Source organism: Miscanthus floridulus, chromosome 10, assembly GCF_019320115.1.
Source record: "Miscanthus floridulus cultivar M001 chromosome 10, ASM1932011v1, whole genome shotgun sequence".
Taxonomy (NCBI): domain Eukaryota; kingdom Viridiplantae; phylum Streptophyta; class Magnoliopsida; order Poales; family Poaceae; genus Miscanthus; species Miscanthus floridulus.
Genome location: NC_089589.1, coordinates 136,656,775 through 136,675,081, shown reverse-complemented (window position 1 = coordinate 136,675,081; position 18,307 = coordinate 136,656,775). Strand labels below are relative to the sequence as shown.

The window sequence follows — 18,307 nt, the reverse complement described above, 5'->3', positions numbered from 1 at the left end:
GTTGGCCTTCAGGACTGGATCTGAGTGTGACGGAGAAGGAGATGAGGGCAGCGAGTTCACGTGGCAGTAAAGAAAGGCTTTTTTATTTATTTTTATTTTGTGGGTCCCACCACATAACCCAACGCGCCACTCCAAAGGAATCAAAAAAAATGGATAAAATGTCATATCCTCATCCCTAACCTGCACAATCATAGGCCTTGTTTAGATCACCTTTAAATTCCAAGTTTTTTCACTCTCTCTCCATCACATCAATTTTTGGACGTATGCATGAAGCATTAAATGTAGGTAAAAAAAATAACTAATTTCATAGTTTGGTTGTAAATCATGAGACGAATCTTTTAAGCCTAGTTAGTCTATGATCGGACAAAATTTGTTAAATACAAACGAAACGTGCTATAGTGTTCAGATTATAAAAATTTACAATCTAAACAAGGCCATAACCCATCTCATTTCCTCAGCCCAAACCCAGCAGCTATCCAAACGCCACCTGGGAAGAATTGGTTGCGTTGAGCAAGACCAGGAGCCAGGAGACCAATGGCCTGTTCGGCAGAACTGAAAAATACTGTTTCGGCTGATTATTGTAAGAGAAAAATACTGTTCTGGCAGGACATGAATAGTGATTTTGTGAGGTGGCTGGCCAGCCGGCAATCAGCCAGCCAGCCAGCCAGCCGAACACGGCCCAAGTGGGAACGTGGATGTGATGCACACTATTATGCGGCTAACTAGGGTCACGCTGTGTTTAGTTGGACGAAATTTAGAAACTTAGCTATTATAGTACTTTCGTTTTTATTTGACAATTAGTATTCAATCATAGACTAATTAGGCTCAAAACGTTCCTCTCGCGATTTCCATCCAAACTATGCAATTAGTTTTTTTCGTCTATATTTAATGCTCCATACACGTATCGTAAGATTCGATGTGACAACTACTGTGGCACTATTTAGAAAAACTTTTTGGAACTAAGTCGCATCCAAAAGCACGTAGTAACAAGATCCCTGCACCCTGACTCAAGTAACCCATGGTCCCTTCGTCAAGGTCCAAAAGATGCATCTTCTAGTACCGTACCGGTTAGTCTATTTACGTTGATCAATTGTGAATTTTGCTAGGGTGCTCGTGGCATTAGGCTACTAGATCATTGTTACTGATATACGTACATACAGGCTTGCGGCAAAGTATAGCAGAAACTCCACAAAACGGCCGTAATTTACAAAATCTCAAGACATAGGAAAGCAGCAACCGAAAGCCTAAAACGACAGGTTGTCCGCGCAGAACATGCTGTCCAGTGACTCATACGCGCCGGCGTCGAAGAAGGAGAACTGCTGGTCGCCGAAGAGGAGCGCGTCGAACAGCGCGTCCGACTCGGGGCGCGGGGCCCGGGGCGACGCCTCGTCTTCGGTGCTCTCCGGTTCGGTCTTCGGGGCCTCGTCGTACGCCGCCGACAAACCCTGCCACGAGAAGTCCGGGAGTGTGCCAGAGCCGGAGCTCCTCTCGGCGGCCTCGTGCTTCAAGACGGCGGCCACCGCCGCCGCGCGCTGCTCTTGTTCCTCTTGCTCGACGAGGTCGATGACGGCGTCGGCGGCGCGGGCGCGCTTGCGGCTGGCTGGGGCCCCGGCGGCGGAGGGGAAGTTGAGCTTTGCCCTGGGCCCGCGAATGTGGCGCGCGGCGTGGTCGTAGGCGAGCGCGGCGGCCTCGGCGGTAGGGAAGGTGCCGAGCCAGACGCGGAAGCCCTTGACGGGGTCGCGGATCTCGGCGGCCCACTTGCCCCACGGGCGGCAACGGATGCCCCTGTAATGCCGCGCGGGGTTCCGGTGCCGGCTCAGCGCGGCCTGCTGCTGCACCTGGCGCGCCATGGGCTTGGTGGCGCGGAAGACGAGGGCGGGGGCGGGCTTGGTCTCCCACTCCACCATCTCCTCGTCCTCCTCATGGAACTTCCGGAAAACGGCCTCCAAGTCGTCGGCCTTACGCTGCTTCTCCTTGCGGCGCGCCGGCGTGCTCGGTTTGACGTCGACGAGGATCGCACCACCACACATCTTTGCTCTGTCCCTCACCTTGCTGCTGCTGGTTGGCTGGCTGGTCGGCCCTGGAAGCTTCTCCTTGCTGCTGCTGCTGGTTGGCTGGCTTGGGAATGGAAGTCTCTGGACGACGAGGTGCTCTTAAATACTCCGTAGGTGGAGGAGGACAACGCGCCAGGGTTGCCTCGCTAGGAAAAGCGGCCGTCACAAGTGGAGTTGGTGCGGTGGTGATGGCTGTGGCGTGGGAGAGACGGAGGGAGGGGATAAGAACAGGGTGGGGGCCTACACTTTACTCTTGCCCGCGAGACGTGGTGCAGTGCATCTGCCTCCTGCTACCTTCCCCTGCCCACCCCGCTGTGTGTCGCTCGGTGAGGACGAGGACGAGGACGAGGACGGAGGACCCACCAAAATCCAAAAATTCACGTCAAATCTCGTGATACATGTATGAAACATTAAATATAAATAAAAAGAATAACTAATTGTATAGTTTATCCATAATTAGCGAGACGAATCTTTTAAACCTAAATAGTCTATAATTGAACAATTTTTGCTAAATACAAACGAAAGTGATACAGTGTTAAAAACAAAAAAATTTCGCATCTAAACGGGGCCTTAGTTCCACCCCAACTTCCAAAAAAAATGCTACACTACCTGTCACATCGAATATTTGCGGTCCGTACCTGGAGCATTAAATGTAGACGAAAAAAACTAATTACATAGTTTTGTGGGAAATTACGAGACGAACGTTTTGAGCCTAATTAATCCATGTTTGAATATTATTTATCAAATAAAAACAAAAGTGCTACAGTAACCTCAAATTTCAACTTCGTGAAACTAAGTGTAGGCCCGCGGTCGGCCCATCGCACGCCCACAGGGGCCTCGCGACTCGCGAGGCGGCCAGATGGGGCTGCCGCGTACTAGTAGATGCTTGCCACTTGCCAGGTCGCGCGCCAAAAACCGAAAACCTCCTCCCGCCCCACAGTTTGGGGCAAGGCTGTATTGACAATCGTGGTTACCTGCTCCGCCAGTCAATTTCCTTCACCGCATCGTGCACACAGCTAAAAAGAAAAGACAGGTCTTAACCACTAGAGGAAGAAATGGATGTCTGAAAATCCAAACTATCTAAATATGTATCCTTTAGAACTTGTAATATAATAGATAGCTGTATTCGTATCCGTTTCTAATTTGGGTCCTAAATGGATATCTCCGAATTCATTTTTCAGTTTATCTGACTCCAAATCTATATTCGACAAAAACATGGAATACCCGACATTAATCCGTATCCTTGGAAAACAAGTTATAATGAGTCTATTTAAAGTTTTCTTTCCATGACTAGTGACTAGTTACTTAATTTCAATATTACTAATGATTCAGTGAAACTATTTAGTACTATACCTGTAAGTAACTTTTAATATTATAGTCTAATACTATTGTATTAATGATACATAAATATTGAATTAATTTTAGTATTTTTCTAATCTAGTTTAAACCTAATACATTTGTTGGTGCATAATATTTTAATAATCTTTTTGCTGATGTAAATTATTTTATAATTTATAAAGTCATGGTAAACATTATATAGATAATGATTGATTTATTCATACGTTTAATTATTATTATTATTTTGATAATAAATATATTTGTTTTCATGAGTTATCCTTGTCTATGTTATATACCCGCATACTTTATTCCCTACTTGTGTAATAATTTTGTAATTATAAAAAAATTTGCTAAAGCAAAAGGGCTAATTGTTGCCCTATCATTTTATTAAATATTATCTGACGAGGACAACAATCCTTCAAATACAAGACAAGCAGACAAGGACGACCAGTGTGGGCATCCAACTCATCTACACCATGGTGGTGGCCCAGTCCAACTCAAGTTGGAGTCCACCTGATATTTAAGGAGTAGTATCAGGTAAAATCAACGCTAGGACATATACAGACTCTGTTTTCGACGACCCACATATGCACGGGAAACTTATTTCATAAGCTAACTAATGGATTTGGTTTCACGTCAAAATTCATTTGGAGTCAACGGAAATTGTCAAAACAAATCAACAACCAGAATCGGCTAGGGTGTTACGACACCATCTTTTGTCTGTCGGGCTATGTATCGCCTTAGAGCCCATTTGGGGGCACATCCATGGGTGATCATGCCCAAGTCTTCATAAATAGCCGTTGTCACTCACATTATGGTGTGAGTTTGTTGCGTTCTTGTTTTCCTCACGAAGTAGACATTGTTCGCTGCACTTGTATCGCCAAGATTGACTCCTATGAACTAGGGTTTCTGATCTTGATCTTGTTCGTCTGTGTTAGCTATTCCTTTGGAATTAAGACTTGAACCTTTTATCAAACTGATATACTTCATATATACTTGTAATTTTAGATTGTGTTCATCCCGTTCTTACTTGTGTTCTCGATTCGCTTGCAGGAAAGACTTCTTGGCGATTTCAATCGTGTTGTACGTGGTTGATAACTGTCACACCCTAAAAATTTTTATTTTGGGTTGTGCATAGAAAACACTAAATCAAATGAAATGTTTTAATATTTGGATAGAATTTACCTAGTTTGAGCTAGCGCAAATTTAGTTGAAACTTTTCTAATTTTGACAGGCGTTTGGATGATATGATGTTTTCTTGTTGCTTGATTTTGTGTTCTGAATGCGTAAAGTTTTCAAAACGCGCTTAGTAAATCATTTATCTTTCTCCGGTTTGTCTCCGTCTTTTTCCATCACCAAATTCCTTATTGCCCAGCTTAAGCCTTTGTTTGGAGCTTCTCCAAAATCTTTTATTTGTAATCCAAATCACTCATTTGAGTTCATCATGCGTCAACCTGTCTCTCAAAACTTCTCGGTAGTTTTTCTGTCTTTTTTCGAAACTTATTCCCACTTTTCTGCGAGCATAATTTAATCTTTAGATGCTTAACATATCTTTTCATGAGCTCCAAACACTTCATTGGGTTCCTCATGTTCCAAAATATCTCTGGAAGTTTTCACCGAATTTTTGGAATTTTTAGAGTATTTATCGTGGCTCAAATAGTAATTCTAGACTTTCTAGAATTATTTTTAATCATGAAATTCATTAATTCCGAAAATAATAAAGTCTAATCCTATTCCAATTTGGCTTAAACCTAGCGCATATAAATACGTGCCTACGTTTCTCTGTTTAATCTTGCTGTGGATCCCGAGCTGTGGTAGCCTAGGTTTGCATCACCGGCCGCTCGCACGGTCCAAACCGTCATATGCGACAAAAGCCATCTCCAGGAGAAGTTTCGCCAAGCAGCCACGCCCGGAGTTGATCGATCCATGCCTCCATCACCGTCTGCTCACTATGGATGCTTATTGCTCGCGCGAAGACTCGCCGCCGGCCGCCTTCAGCCGTGCCTACATGCTCTCCATGGCTGTCGGCTCCGAGGCCTCTCCAGAACCATCGTCATGGGAAGACTAGGCCGCTGTCATCTCCGTCACGGTAGTATCTTGGGTGAGCAATTCCATAATTTCCATATCCTGACGTCCTGTTAATTCAGCTTCTAAGGCTGTCTCCAACAGTAGACTCATTGCGGAACCTAAACCTAAAATATGTTTCCAACACAATGTCTATAGTCTTCAACAGAGTATCTATATGGAAGACCTATTTTGAGTGGCAGGAGAGGCATAACACAAATTTGAGTATCCTCCCTTCTAGAGACCCATTTGCAGAAAGGGTTATCTTTTGGGTCTTGTTGTTGGAGAAAATCAAAACTAGGTATTAAACTCTTTGTCTATAACGCTAGCTAAAAACGAATCAATCTTGTATTTTGGACCGCGGTCGCTGGAGACGGTCTAACATGAACTACCATTGCTCTCCGTGCCGCAGCTCCCCATCGCCCAACTCCCGTTACAGAACTGCATCTTGTCCACGACCAGAGCCGCGCTGTATGCCCGCCCGCATGCCACCATCCTCCCGTCTTCCAGCGACCAAGCCAAGGCCAAGGCCATCCGTGTATGCCTGCGTACGTGCTTCCTACGCAGGACCAGCGAGCAGCATATCCACCTGGTACATCTTTGCGTATAACAAGTTCTTCTAATCATCTATCTTTCATGCAGTATTTACTATCCACTCAAGCAACCGTGAACTAGCACTTCGATTAATCAATCTTTATTCTTTTCTTTATCTCCAACACGAGTGCATATTAAATTCTTTTGGTGTCAGATGACCGCAAGCCATCCAAGTACTTCCTGTATAGATCCTTGAATTATTATGTACATACAGCTATAAAATTACTAATTCTTTTAATATTTAACTCGATGTTGCTGCAAAGGCTTATGAATATTAGTAACACGGTTGTTTCTACGCCATTGTATTACAATATGGAATTAAATTGTTAAAAGTGGATATTAATTTTCATGTTGTATATTAATATTTCTTTCACATGGAAATTCATCTTCTTACCGTGCGACCTTAACACCTTGAAACAATTGTATCCTCTAAACTCAATTTGCTTCTTGCGCTCTCGTGATCATAGCAGTAGGGCCTTCCCTTTAGGGCCTGTTTGGGACTACTCTGCTCCACCTTTTTCAGCTCTGCTTCACCAACTCCACCACAGAGCAGCTTCACTGTGGAGTTTCTGGAGCAAGTAGACCTGTTTGGCACGCTATTTAGCTCCAGCTCTGAAAACATGAGGTTTCTATAGGAAAGGTCTACTATGCCCCTGATCGATAGATTATTCAAAAGTGTGATGACTGATGATATAAGTTGTTTTCTCACGCTACTATTAGGAACGGTGAAGAGCACGTGATGAATGACTCTAAAGGAAAATTATCCCCTTGAAGATAAAACGCGGCACAGGCTTACTGGAAAATAAAACGCATATATAAAGATCAGGTCGCAGCTTGCAACCTTGCAGTTTCTACAACCAAATACTTCAGATCGGGAATGGAGATAAGGGCCATGGATCTAGACCTGCTGTGTTGTGCTGTCGGAGGCGAGGTAGCCGTGGATGCACAGATGAAGCCGGAGAGCAGCGAGCTGAAGTCCAGCTCCAGGTCGGGGTCGAGGTCACCGGCAACCGCCCCAACGGCCTAGAGGTCGACGTCAATGGTCGGAGCCTCGCAGGGCCACCAGATGCAGTGGACTGCGGCCGTGCGGCAGTGGAGGTCAGGCCGTCGGCGTCGGGGTCGCCAGCCTGTGCACTGCTCCTCCGTGGGATTGAGCCGCAGCGGACGGCGAGCAGGGAGTACGCGAGAGGCGGCGGCGGTGCGTACTCGCGGCAGAGAGGAGAGAGGTGACGGGAGTGGAGGAGGATGAGGGCGTCGGGTGGGGGCGACGGGAGGAAATAGAACGAAACGGTATTTGCGTAACGAGTGGCAATTGCGGGTAATTACCTCCAACTCTACGAGGACATACGAAACGCTGGTTTGTGGAGTACCCTCTGAGGAGCTCCGCGAAAAACATGAAGTTGGACCAAAACTCCATCTTTTTTGGGAGCAGAGTTTGTGGAGTTGGACCTGTTTGGCAGGAAAATTTGGGAGCAGAGCTACAAAAGATGGAGCAGAGCAGTCCCAAACAGGTCCTTAGTGTGTGTTTTTAAACAAATCTTCGTGTTGGCTGGTGTATTTTTCTTAGCTGCTTCTATTTATTTGCTTATATGTATTGCTTGTGCGTGGTGCTGGCTACGAGTAGAACGAGAACCGTTTATGAGCGCTGAAGATCAGAAGGTGGAGCTTGATTAAGTTTCTGAGGAGTGCTAGGTATATGTTATCCCTAGTCAGCCGTCCCCTATGAAGAATGAAGCCTAAAGATTAGTTACCATTCCGCGATACTCTGATGTAAGTGTTAATATAGCTATGTATACATTATTTAATAACATTGTTTCTGATACTATTCCCTCTGTTGTTGTATGTGTGGACTTTCTGGGCACATATGGCCAGCCTGGTTTTGTTATTAAAATTGGGTGTGACAGTGAAACCCTAACCTTCCCCGATCTATGCAATGGAGTTCATTTTGTGGTAGATATCGGTTTCTGGCAACAACATGAAAGGATTAGAAGTAGATATGATGGATGAATTGAATCAAAATGGAGATTCCTTGGTGGAATGCGTCTAGCCCATGTGGCAGTGCCGCACGCTGTACGCGGCAGTGCCGCGTGCTGCAGCTGTGTTTCATGTAGTTTGCAGTGGCATTCTATCGATGACTCTCTGTAGTGACTAGATTCATCCACCATGTCTCATCCCTGATTTAATCATGTTGTTGTCTCACCAATCTATTGCTTGACTCTATTATGTTGTTAGTCCTACATGCTCTGAGATTGTGTGATGGTCTAGAAGATAATTTGGGAGATAGATTAAGTAAGCAAGACAAAACAAGTCGTGAACTAGGTGAAGCATCTAGTGTGGCAGTGCCGCTCCTTGGGTGTGGCAGTGCCACATCACCTGGACCAGTCCTGTCCAGATTGCTTTCCAAGTCACAATTTGAGTCTTCTTGCTTATTTAAACTGTTTCATAAGTGTTCTTCTACTTCCCATTAATGTTGTTTCTCACTTGGGCCTATTCTTGTGCATAGATGTCCTCCGATGGAGACGATGAGCGGAGGGTCAAGAGGAAACATGATGCTCCTAGAGAAAAGCAAGCTTCTCGCCGAGGAGGAAGGACAGTAGGCAGTAGCAGAGGAACAACAAGTTCTAGTGGAGCTACTAGAAGCAAGGGGAGGTGAGATGAAGAAATCCAACAAGAGGAAGCTCTGGAGATTTATGCAGTAGTGGATCGCCGAGCATGTCGTTCCTCCCAATGCATGCCCGGATACACCACCACACATTGATGAGTTTGATCCTTCTTACATTATTGACTATGCTGAGGATGTGGTGGAGAAGAGAGCTATTGACACTCATCAGCATCAAGTCATTGATTATATGGGTAAATAGAAAATGGTGTTAGAGGCAAGAGAAGATAACCCATATATGGTGCAAAAGGATCTTGGTGTTGATTATAGGTTTTGGAATGTTTTCCATTCCAACTTCTATACCTCAGTCATCTTCAATAGCAAGAAGTCAAGGATTGTGATGATGCAGTACATTGACTGGGATGAACTGAGAGCAAAGAATGATACAGAATTCAACAAGGCTATCCAGGCTTTGAGAACTTTGGATTGACTGACATCATGGCTTTTAGGTACAACTAGAACATAGAGGTGCTTGCCCAATTTCATGCCACCTACTTCTACAACCATGACACAGATGAGATACATTGGATGATCGAGGATCGACACTACCATGTTGACTTTGTTACCTTCAGCCGGATTCTTGGCTTTGATGAGGAGCATCGTGGCTTCTCATATATTCATGATGAGTGCAGGGCTGAGGTCAGAGAGATTGTCTACATGTACATTGATAGCAGATCTGTAGATGGCAAGGTAAAGGGCCTGAAGAACTTTTATTGCCTTCTCAACAACCTAATCAGGCACACCATAAATCCCAAGGATGGAGCTGCATTGGACCTAAATGGATATGTGAGGAATGTGCTTGCTAGATTTGCTCTAGGTGGAGATAAATTCAATGTTCCTCACTTCATGTGGCATGAGCTTCGGGTGGCAATGGAGGATGCTAGGAAGGGGCTGCCTTATGCTCCTGACCTTATGTTCATGATTGAGAGAGTCACTGGCTATAGGTTTGTCAAGGATGGGTTGCATAAGGAATACAAGATTGAGAAGGCTAGACACGCCAAAGCCAATGAGACCATTGCCTCTCCCACAGATATTCCCAAATCTTCACACTCTCGCCGTGGAAAGAAGAAGAACAAGATGGTGCAGTGGATCAAGACCATATTTGGGAAGTGCACATATGATGCTGACAGAGCCTATGTGACTCAGTTGGAGCAGCGTGTGCAACGTGCCGCTGCAAATCTTCCACCTTTTCCTCCACCACCACCACCACCTCCACAATATGACTTGCCTAGTCTTTCAACTTCTGAGGAAGATGATGAGGAAACCAAGGAGGAGTTTGATTTTGAGATGACCTTGGGTTTGACATTGCGCTCTATGTGTCACACTTCTACCGCTCATCTCCAAGGAAGGGCGGTAGTCTCCTCAGATGACGACGACGACGATGATGATGGCGGTGATGGACGTGCTGCTCATGAAGGAGATGGCGTAGATTGGGAGAATATCTAGAAGAAGGACGATGATTGAGTTCAGTTTCTTTCTTCTTTTCCTCTTTTTGGTGCTTGGTGCCAAAGGGGGAGAAGTGAGAGGGAGGTCAAACTCTTTTTGATGATTTCGACATCATGTGTTTGCTGCTGCTGGAGCTTCATATCCTATTCAATGAGAGTTAGTTCCTTAGGAGTGAGTTTGAGAGCCGCTCAGAACTCTATTTTATTGTAATATTGCTACCTAAGTACTTCTATTTATATCCGAAATGGACATGTATCATTGTGTGTTGTAGCTTGTCATTTTCATGTGCTAGGAAGATTATCTCTTATATGTATACTACTATGTGGTGCCTGATTTAGATCTGTGTTGTTGCAGCTAGTGTGGCAGTGCCACACTTCTAGCCCAGCAGTGCCGCAGCTAAGGCGTGGTAGTGCTGTGCCTTACTGTATCAGCAACTCATGTGTGCATCAACTTTCATTTGCATCACGAATTATATTCTCGACACAGTGTGCAGCACCCCACAGGAGCATGGATGTAGGGGGAGCTCCATCACAATTTACTAAAGTGTGAATTTTAGCCTCTAATGCCAAAATGATAATTCAATTCTCGACTCACACATTTAGGGGGATCCTCTACACCCATGTCTTGAAAAATCTCAGTTATATTTCATATCTTTTGTAAGGTCTAATTGGATTGTCATCAATCACCAAAAAGGGGGAGATTAAAAGTGTGATCAAGCCCTAATTGTGGGTTTTAGTGATAATCACCACATAATTAGAGGACTAATGAGATTTACCGAGATGACAAGCAGGGGATTCATAAATGAGGATGTTATACATAACAGAGGAGCCCCCAATTACAAAACATGATGGCATCGAGCTCAAAGGAGGTTTATTTCATTTTATATTTCGAGTTTGAGTATAGGAAAATCCATACTATAAAGGGGACACAATTCTCAAGCTAACATGTGCAACCAAGTGCCCAATCTTACACAAATGCATCTCAAATCAAGCCAAGACAGCCTGCTCAATACTCTTTCATCCTTTGCTATCTGGCTTGGTACGGTAGTGCCGCACCTAGAGAGAGGCTCTGCCGCTATGCGGCACTGCTGCAGGTGAGCCGTGGCACTACCGTGACTTATCTGACCGTTGGGGGTTAGGGAGGTATTTATACCTCTCCCTCTCCCTCTCCCTCACAACGGCTCTCTTCTTCCTCTGCTCTTTTAGACCAACGCCAGAACTTTCTATGTTCATTCTCTCTCTCCTCCATTGGTGTCCTCAAGGTCTCAAGCTTCCCCTTATGATTTTGCCATCAATCCTTGAGAGAAAAAGGTCCCAAACTCGATTAGAGAGCAGATGCACTTGTTCCCAAACCCTAAGAGCACTTGGTTCACATTTTAGCCGATGGTTGTGTTTGTTACTCTTGGAGCTTGGCTCCTAGCCGGCTAGAGCATCGCCCGTGGAGCTTGCCAACTTGTGTGACAACCCCGGAAGGTTTGTAACCACCTCTTGCAGCTAGTAAACTCACCTCACATCTCAAGAGTTAAGTCTCTTGACTTTAGAACAAGGAAGGGTTGCAAAGCCCTAAGCCTTAGTGGCTAGCCTCAATAACATGGACTTAGGCAAGCCTTGGTGGCGAGCTGAACCATGGGATAAATACTTATGTCATCTTGTGCTTGATTTAGTTCATGTGCATTTCATATTGTTGTTAAGGTGAATTCTAGGGTTTGGTGTCGATCTACCTGTATGTGCTTCTCCTACATCTTGTTGTTGTTTATTTGTGGCCTATTATATTGTAGGAAGGTCAGTAATTTCTCCGATTTAAGTTTCCATTCATTGAACTGTGACTTGAAGTTGTCTGCAGGTGCGGCAGTGCCGCTGTTCTGGCCCGGTAGTGCTGCAGCGCGGTTGTGCTGTGGGTTAAGAGCGGCAATGCCGCGGGTTGAATTTGACATTTGCTCGAGTTTTGTTTAAATAGGCATATTCACCCCCCTCTAGGTTTACTAGAGATACTATAGCCTTAACGGAGATTTCCGCTAAGTGAGTGTTCGTGATTCTGTTGGTATAAAGTCTTTGGTCAGTTAAGTTTTGCTCTTACTTATTTGCGGGTTCGTCGTTCGTCACCGTGGCGGATACTCTAGTAGAGAGCCCTGATAAAGACAGATAACCTTGTGCATACTAGAGTAGTAATCAATAGCATAGACTTAGTGTCTAGACTAGAGGTTACCTTCGTTTGCCTCGTACTCCACGTTTGAGGGTTAGGCGGCAGCTGGTGACAGCCATGTCCGTCCCTCGTAATCCCCCACATCCAGGTACGGCGTAGAGCTGGAGGCCGGGCTCACTTGGCAGACTAGGTGCTACCCGGTGCTCGAAGTAAGCAAGTGAAAGTAGAGTTTATCTTCTCATAGACCTTGTGGAAATACGATACCCTGTGGAAATACGATACCTGAATACTTCCGGGTGAAAGCTACAACGGTAATTCCATACACTTGCGGATTAGCTTCTATAGACGTTAAGAAATACCAACAATGAGCTAATTATAAAACTAATTACACAGAAGAAGGCTAATTCGTGAGACGAATCTATTAAGCCTAATTAATCCATCATTAGCACATGTTTACTGTAGCACCACATTGTCAAATCATGGACTAATTTAGTTTAATAGATTCGTCTCGTAAATTAGCCTCCATCTGTGCAATTATTTTTGTAATTTATCTATGCTTAACACTAATAATTAGTAACCAAATATTCTATGTGATAGGGATACAACTTCAGGAGGTAGAACCAAACAACCCCAGTATGACCATGTTTTCCATTACAGGAACATGTATTGACAATAATTTGGTTTCATGTTCTGAGAATAATTATGTTCCTGTAGTATAAAACATTTTTTTTGAAACTTAGTATAATACCATATCCTGGTCCCATGTTACTTACCCATATCATTGGGAACATGGCTGCTACCTAGTACCTGCTAGTGCTAAGGTCAATTCCGCGTCACTTTTCAGGCATTGGTGCCCTGCCAACCATCGTAACACCCTAAATTTTGCATATTTTTGAAATATGAGAAAATGGTTAATTAAGCATTTTGTGGGAACTTGACCCTAGGAAAATTAATAAATTTTATTAAATTAAAAACAAATATAGGTTAACAATCATGTATGTGCATTCATGCTGTTGCATAATATTTTGTATTGCTTGGTTTGAAGTTGGATTCTAAATCGATTTGAATTTTCATTTTTGAATTTGCTTTGGAAAATAGGTCTAAGAAAAAAAGGAATTTACTCCTCTCTTTCTCCCTCTCTCATTTTTGGCCCGCTCGGCCTTGCTCCCTCACTGGCCCAGCTCCCTCCCCTTTCTCCTTCCCGGGCCGCTGCTCTCCCTTTCCTTCAGCTTGGGCCGCAGCCTAGCTTGCTTTTTCCCTTGCGCGCCACACCGCAGTAGGCCCAGCTTCGCCAGCCCAGCCGCACGCCCGCTGACCCGCACGCCTTCCTCCGCCCGCTGACCACTCGGGCCCAGGCGTCAGGCCTTCTCCCTCCTCTCGCCGTGGCCGGCTCGGACTCTATCCCGCGTCGACGCCGTGTTCGCCTACGCCATGAGCTCCGCTATGCCATGTCGCTCAAGTAACCCCGCCCCCATAAATAGCCACCTCCGCCGCCTCCTTATCCATCTTGCCACAAGCTTTTTCGCCTACACAAGCCACAGTCGCGCCACGCCCTAGCGCCGCCGCGACAGCCGCCGTCCACTGAGCGTCGCACCACCTCTACTGCCTCACGCTCTTTCCTCCAGAGTCCGGTGAGTCCGCCGTCGCTCCCTCTATCTCCCGGTGTTTCTTTTTCGCTGAACCGTGCACTGTGGGTCGAAAGCCAACCTTGCCGCTGGCCCTGTTCTGGCGTGGATTTCTCTCTCCCCGCCAGATCAAATCTCAGCCGTCTAGTTCTAATCCGGCAGCTCAGAATGAAGGATACCCCTTCAATCGGAATTTTGCATATGAGTCCTTATAAATATCTCAGTATTAACCCACAGTCCAAAGCGCGTTTTCAGATTCCGTTTCTTTCTTTTGAAAGCGTATTTTGGTTCAGTTAGATTGAAAATACGTTTTCACCTATTTACAGTTTTGCCACTCAACTTGTTTTAGCCATAAAATCTCCGTTTTAACTCCGATTTGATCCGTTCAAGTTGCGTTAGGTTCGTAATTAAGTGATCTACATATTTATACTACTGTTAATTAGGTTTTCAACTTTTAAAATTCGAGATTATATTTAATTTATTATTTTACTAAAGAAAAACTTGTTTAATTCATAACTTCTTTGTTTTAGATCCGATTTTTATGATCTTCGCGTCTGTGTGTTCATAGCGAGACGTAGATTCGTTTTCCAAACTTTTCATCTTGATTCTATGCTGTTGGTATACTGTTCTAATCTATAGCTTTGTTTGCTTTGCATGATTGCTCCTAGATGTTTGTATGTTGCCATGTTATCGAGTATAGACAGTGAGCAATTCGTGGGAGATCAAGGGTTCAACTTTGACGAGCAGGACCAGCAGGAGTACTTTGCTCAAGGCAAGTATAGCATGGGATTATCCTTGTTTCCTATTCACTTTAATTCATTAAATTCATGTTGCATGTGTCACCTTGAGAGAAATTTCCTAGAATTAAACTTTTACCTTGTCACCTATGGGATATGCATTTGGGTAGCTTTGCTAGCGCTCAATTAAACCATGATCTTGTAACTTGACTAAAGGTATATGCAATAAACATTGAAATATGACTTTTTAGCAACATGGAAACAAGGGGCTGGAGTATTTAGCTACTTTCTAAATGCTTCAGATTTCTCTCCCTAAGGACTTATCTATAAGTGATCATCCGGGACTTACAGTACAGCTGTGAGGGCTACATGGCTTTGGCTTTAGCTCAGTATGAGGACCTTTTCTAGCTTGTTAGTGGTTACCTTTATTAGCGTAAGAATGGCTTGACGAATCGGGTATAGGACAACCTCTACTCCTGTGTGTATAGCCGTGATGGAATTGTACTATTTGACAGGAACTTGTTAGACGAACCTTTGAAAGGCTTCATAGTGACCCCTTCTTGCTCACCTTGGAAGTATTTTGGGAGTAATTAACCCAGGCATATGGGTACCATGACTCATAATGAAAGTGTACAACCTCTACAGAGTGTAAAACTGATATATCAGCTGTGCTCATGGTCACGAGCGGCCTTGGAACATTTACGGAATAGATGAACACTAAGAATTATCTGTTTATACTATTCATTATTCATGTTTACATTTGGTCATGTGTTTGGCATTGGGAATTGAAACAACTTGTTGCTACTCTTAAGCTAAAATTGTGACAACTAAAAGCTGAATGTTGTTAACCCTGTGTCAAGCCTTTTGAGTCTCATGAACCCCGTGTTACACTTGTTGAGTACGACATATACTTATGCTTGTTTATTTTCATTATTTGGATAAAAATCCCGGATGGGTAACAGATGTCTTTGGGTATGATGATTTTCTTGAGGACTACTAGACTTGTGGTCAACCAGTCGACGTCCCTATGAAATGGAGCTTCCGCGAGAGATCTTTTGTTATTTCCGCTATATTTATGTGATAACTCTGTCTTATTCGTGATGTAATAAACACTTATGATGATACTATTTATAATTTATCAACTTATGTGTGTGACTGATCTCTGAACGCACATAAAATTTTATACTCTATTTTATCCTTAAAATTGGGTGTGACAATCATCCAGTGCAACTAGTTGCTTGTCAAAAAAAAAACATCCAGTGCAACTTGTGTTTTGACACCCACTTTCCAGTCCACTTGGCCATCCGTGACAAGCTTTGTAAAGGACGATGCAACGGCGAGCCAATCTTGTTGTACCTGTTCCAAAATAATTAGACATTTCGTTTGTCAAGAGTCAAATGATTTTAATTTTAACTAATTTTTATAGAAAATAGTATTCTCTCCGTCCCAAATTAAATAAAGTTCTAGTTGTCCTAAGTCAATCTATTTAAGTTTAACCAAATTTATGGAAAGAACACTAATATTTATTTCACCAAATTAGTATCGATAGATACATCATAAAATATATTTTCAAAATGTACTTATTTGATGTTAAAGAGAATGTTTCTCTTCCTATAAAATTGGTTAAACATAAGATAGTTTAAATTTAAGCAATTTTATTAATTGATTTATTTGGAAATAAAGGTAGTATTAACTTATGTATTTCCAAATAAGTTTATTATAGAATTTATGTTCATCCTTATTATGCATCATAGATATTAATATTCTTTTTGTTATACACTCAGTCGAACTAAAAGTATTTTGATTCTTCAAAATGCATGATATGCAACCACTACTACAAAAAGCATTTGTAGGGGCGGCTGACGATGGTTTGTAGGGGCGGCTCGGCCAGCCACCCCTACCATACTGTCTCTATAAAACATGTATTTGTAGGGGCGGTTCCTAGACCGCCCTTACAAATCGATTTGTAGAGACGGCTGGTGTTATCAGCCGTCCCTGCAAATTGATTTGTACAAAATCGATTTGTAGGGGTAGCTATAGTACCAGCTGCCCCTACAATACCTGTTTGTTGGGGCAGTTCAGTCTATAACCGCCCGTACAGTACATTGTTCCGCAAAAAAAAAATTAAATTACCAACACGTGCTCCCCCAAATCATTCTGTGATGAGTAAAATACAAGATTAAGCATCTTGGCATACTTGACTGTAATATTGTGGCTCAAACAAGATTGTTTAGCCAAAAGTTTCTAAACATCTTCTATAGTACAAGACTCACAATAATAACAAACAGACTCATATTATGACAACAAAACACACACACACACACACACACACATATATATATATATATATATATATATATATATATATATATATATATATATATATATATATATATATATATATCACAAAAAGACCAAGCAAGCACTTAAGTGCTAACAAAACAAAAAATAGAGGTAGTATGTGTAGTACAAGTAGATATGTCTAACATGTAATAAATTGGCAAAGAGAGTCAGAAGTTTCTTCTCATTCCATCATGAACTCATAATTCAAACATTGAAACAAGCCAAAGGAATGGACTACATATATGAGGACGACAATATTGACAATCAGCTGTGACCACAGCTTAGCTGTTCATGACAACCAATTTTTTGCGAGAGTCCCACATGGCATCTAAATCCATTACCTCGTCCTGGCTTATGCAGTAGCTACAATTAGCATATAAACTAAACACAGCAGTAGAAAAACAAAATGAGAAATTCACCTTGCCGCTGAATTTCTTCTCAAGCTCCCAGACAAGCCTGACGTGGATCTTCCGGAAGGCCTTGCGCAGGCGGTACGGGACGTGGATCACAACAGCCTTCCTGCTCCCGGCAACATCCATCTGGCTGCAAAGTCACAACAAGCATCGTCACCCAATGTCTAAACCAAAAACCACAGGCTACTACATCTCAACAGGCGACAATAGATAGTAGGAAGAAATTGTAATCTTACATAGCATTGTTGATGTATAGGTCCTTGAGGTCGCTCTTGAGCTCCTGGTTGCCGTTCTCCAGGTCGAAGAAAGCCTACAGGTACAACAAAAACCAGCCGAAAACACATCACAACCCCGACACATGAGCAACCACACACAGAGCACCAGTCCGAAGGAAAGGAAACGCAACAGTGGGATGAGAGAGGAGGGGGATTGGCACTCAGCTCACCTGGGCGACGGAGTCCTCGAACTCGGAGGGCTCAAGGCCCTTCTCCTTCTGGATCTTCTTCCTCACGGTGTACATCTTGCCTTCCCTTTGCCGCCAGACCCTGCGGCCAAGGAGGAGATTCAAAAAGCAGAGCACGGATCAGCAACCAGCGCACGGGGAGATAATAATCAGAGAACACGGCGCTAGATCGATGGTGGACTCGGAGGCGGAGATGGGATACCTGAGCGGGAGGAGATGGGGTGAGGAAGCGAAGTGGAGGCGCCGGCGCTAGGGTTTGGAGGAGGCGTGGGTGGATGCTCGGGTGGGAGCTCTTATACGCTTCGTTAAAACCCTAGCCCCGGGGAGTGGGCCGACCAGGCTGGGTGGAATGCCAGTACGTGAGACGGGCCGAGTATTTGAGAAGCCTATTTTGTGGCCGGACTTGAGAGGTGTGTAGGGGCCTCTACA

The 18,307-nt window shown here is 43.8% G+C and overlaps 2 protein-coding genes across 2 annotated transcripts; both read right to left on the bottom strand.

The window, feature by feature from the left end:
* Window positions 1-1,114: 1,114 nt before the first annotated feature.
* On the bottom strand, window positions 1,115-2,208 carry LOC136485806 (ethylene-responsive transcription factor ERF110-like). The gene has a single exon (XM_066482638.1). It carries the CDS (start codon window positions 2,028-2,030, stop codon window positions 1,245-1,247), a length of 786 nt encoding a protein of 261 aa, XP_066338735.1. The 5' UTR covers window positions 2,031-2,208; the 3' UTR covers window positions 1,115-1,244.
* A 14,041-nt stretch (window positions 2,209-16,249) lies between these two features.
* On the bottom strand, window positions 16,250-17,935 carry LOC136489755 (small ribosomal subunit protein eS7-like). The gene is made up of 4 exons (XM_066486310.1): window positions 17,861-17,935; window positions 17,652-17,725; window positions 17,422-17,545; window positions 16,250-16,270 (listed from the first exon to the last, which is right to left on the bottom strand). The coding sequence occupies exons 1-4, from the start codon at window positions 17,933-17,935 to the stop codon at window positions 16,250-16,252; spliced, it is 294 nt and encodes a 97-aa protein (XP_066342407.1).
* Between the last annotated feature and the right edge of the window lie 372 nt (window positions 17,936-18,307).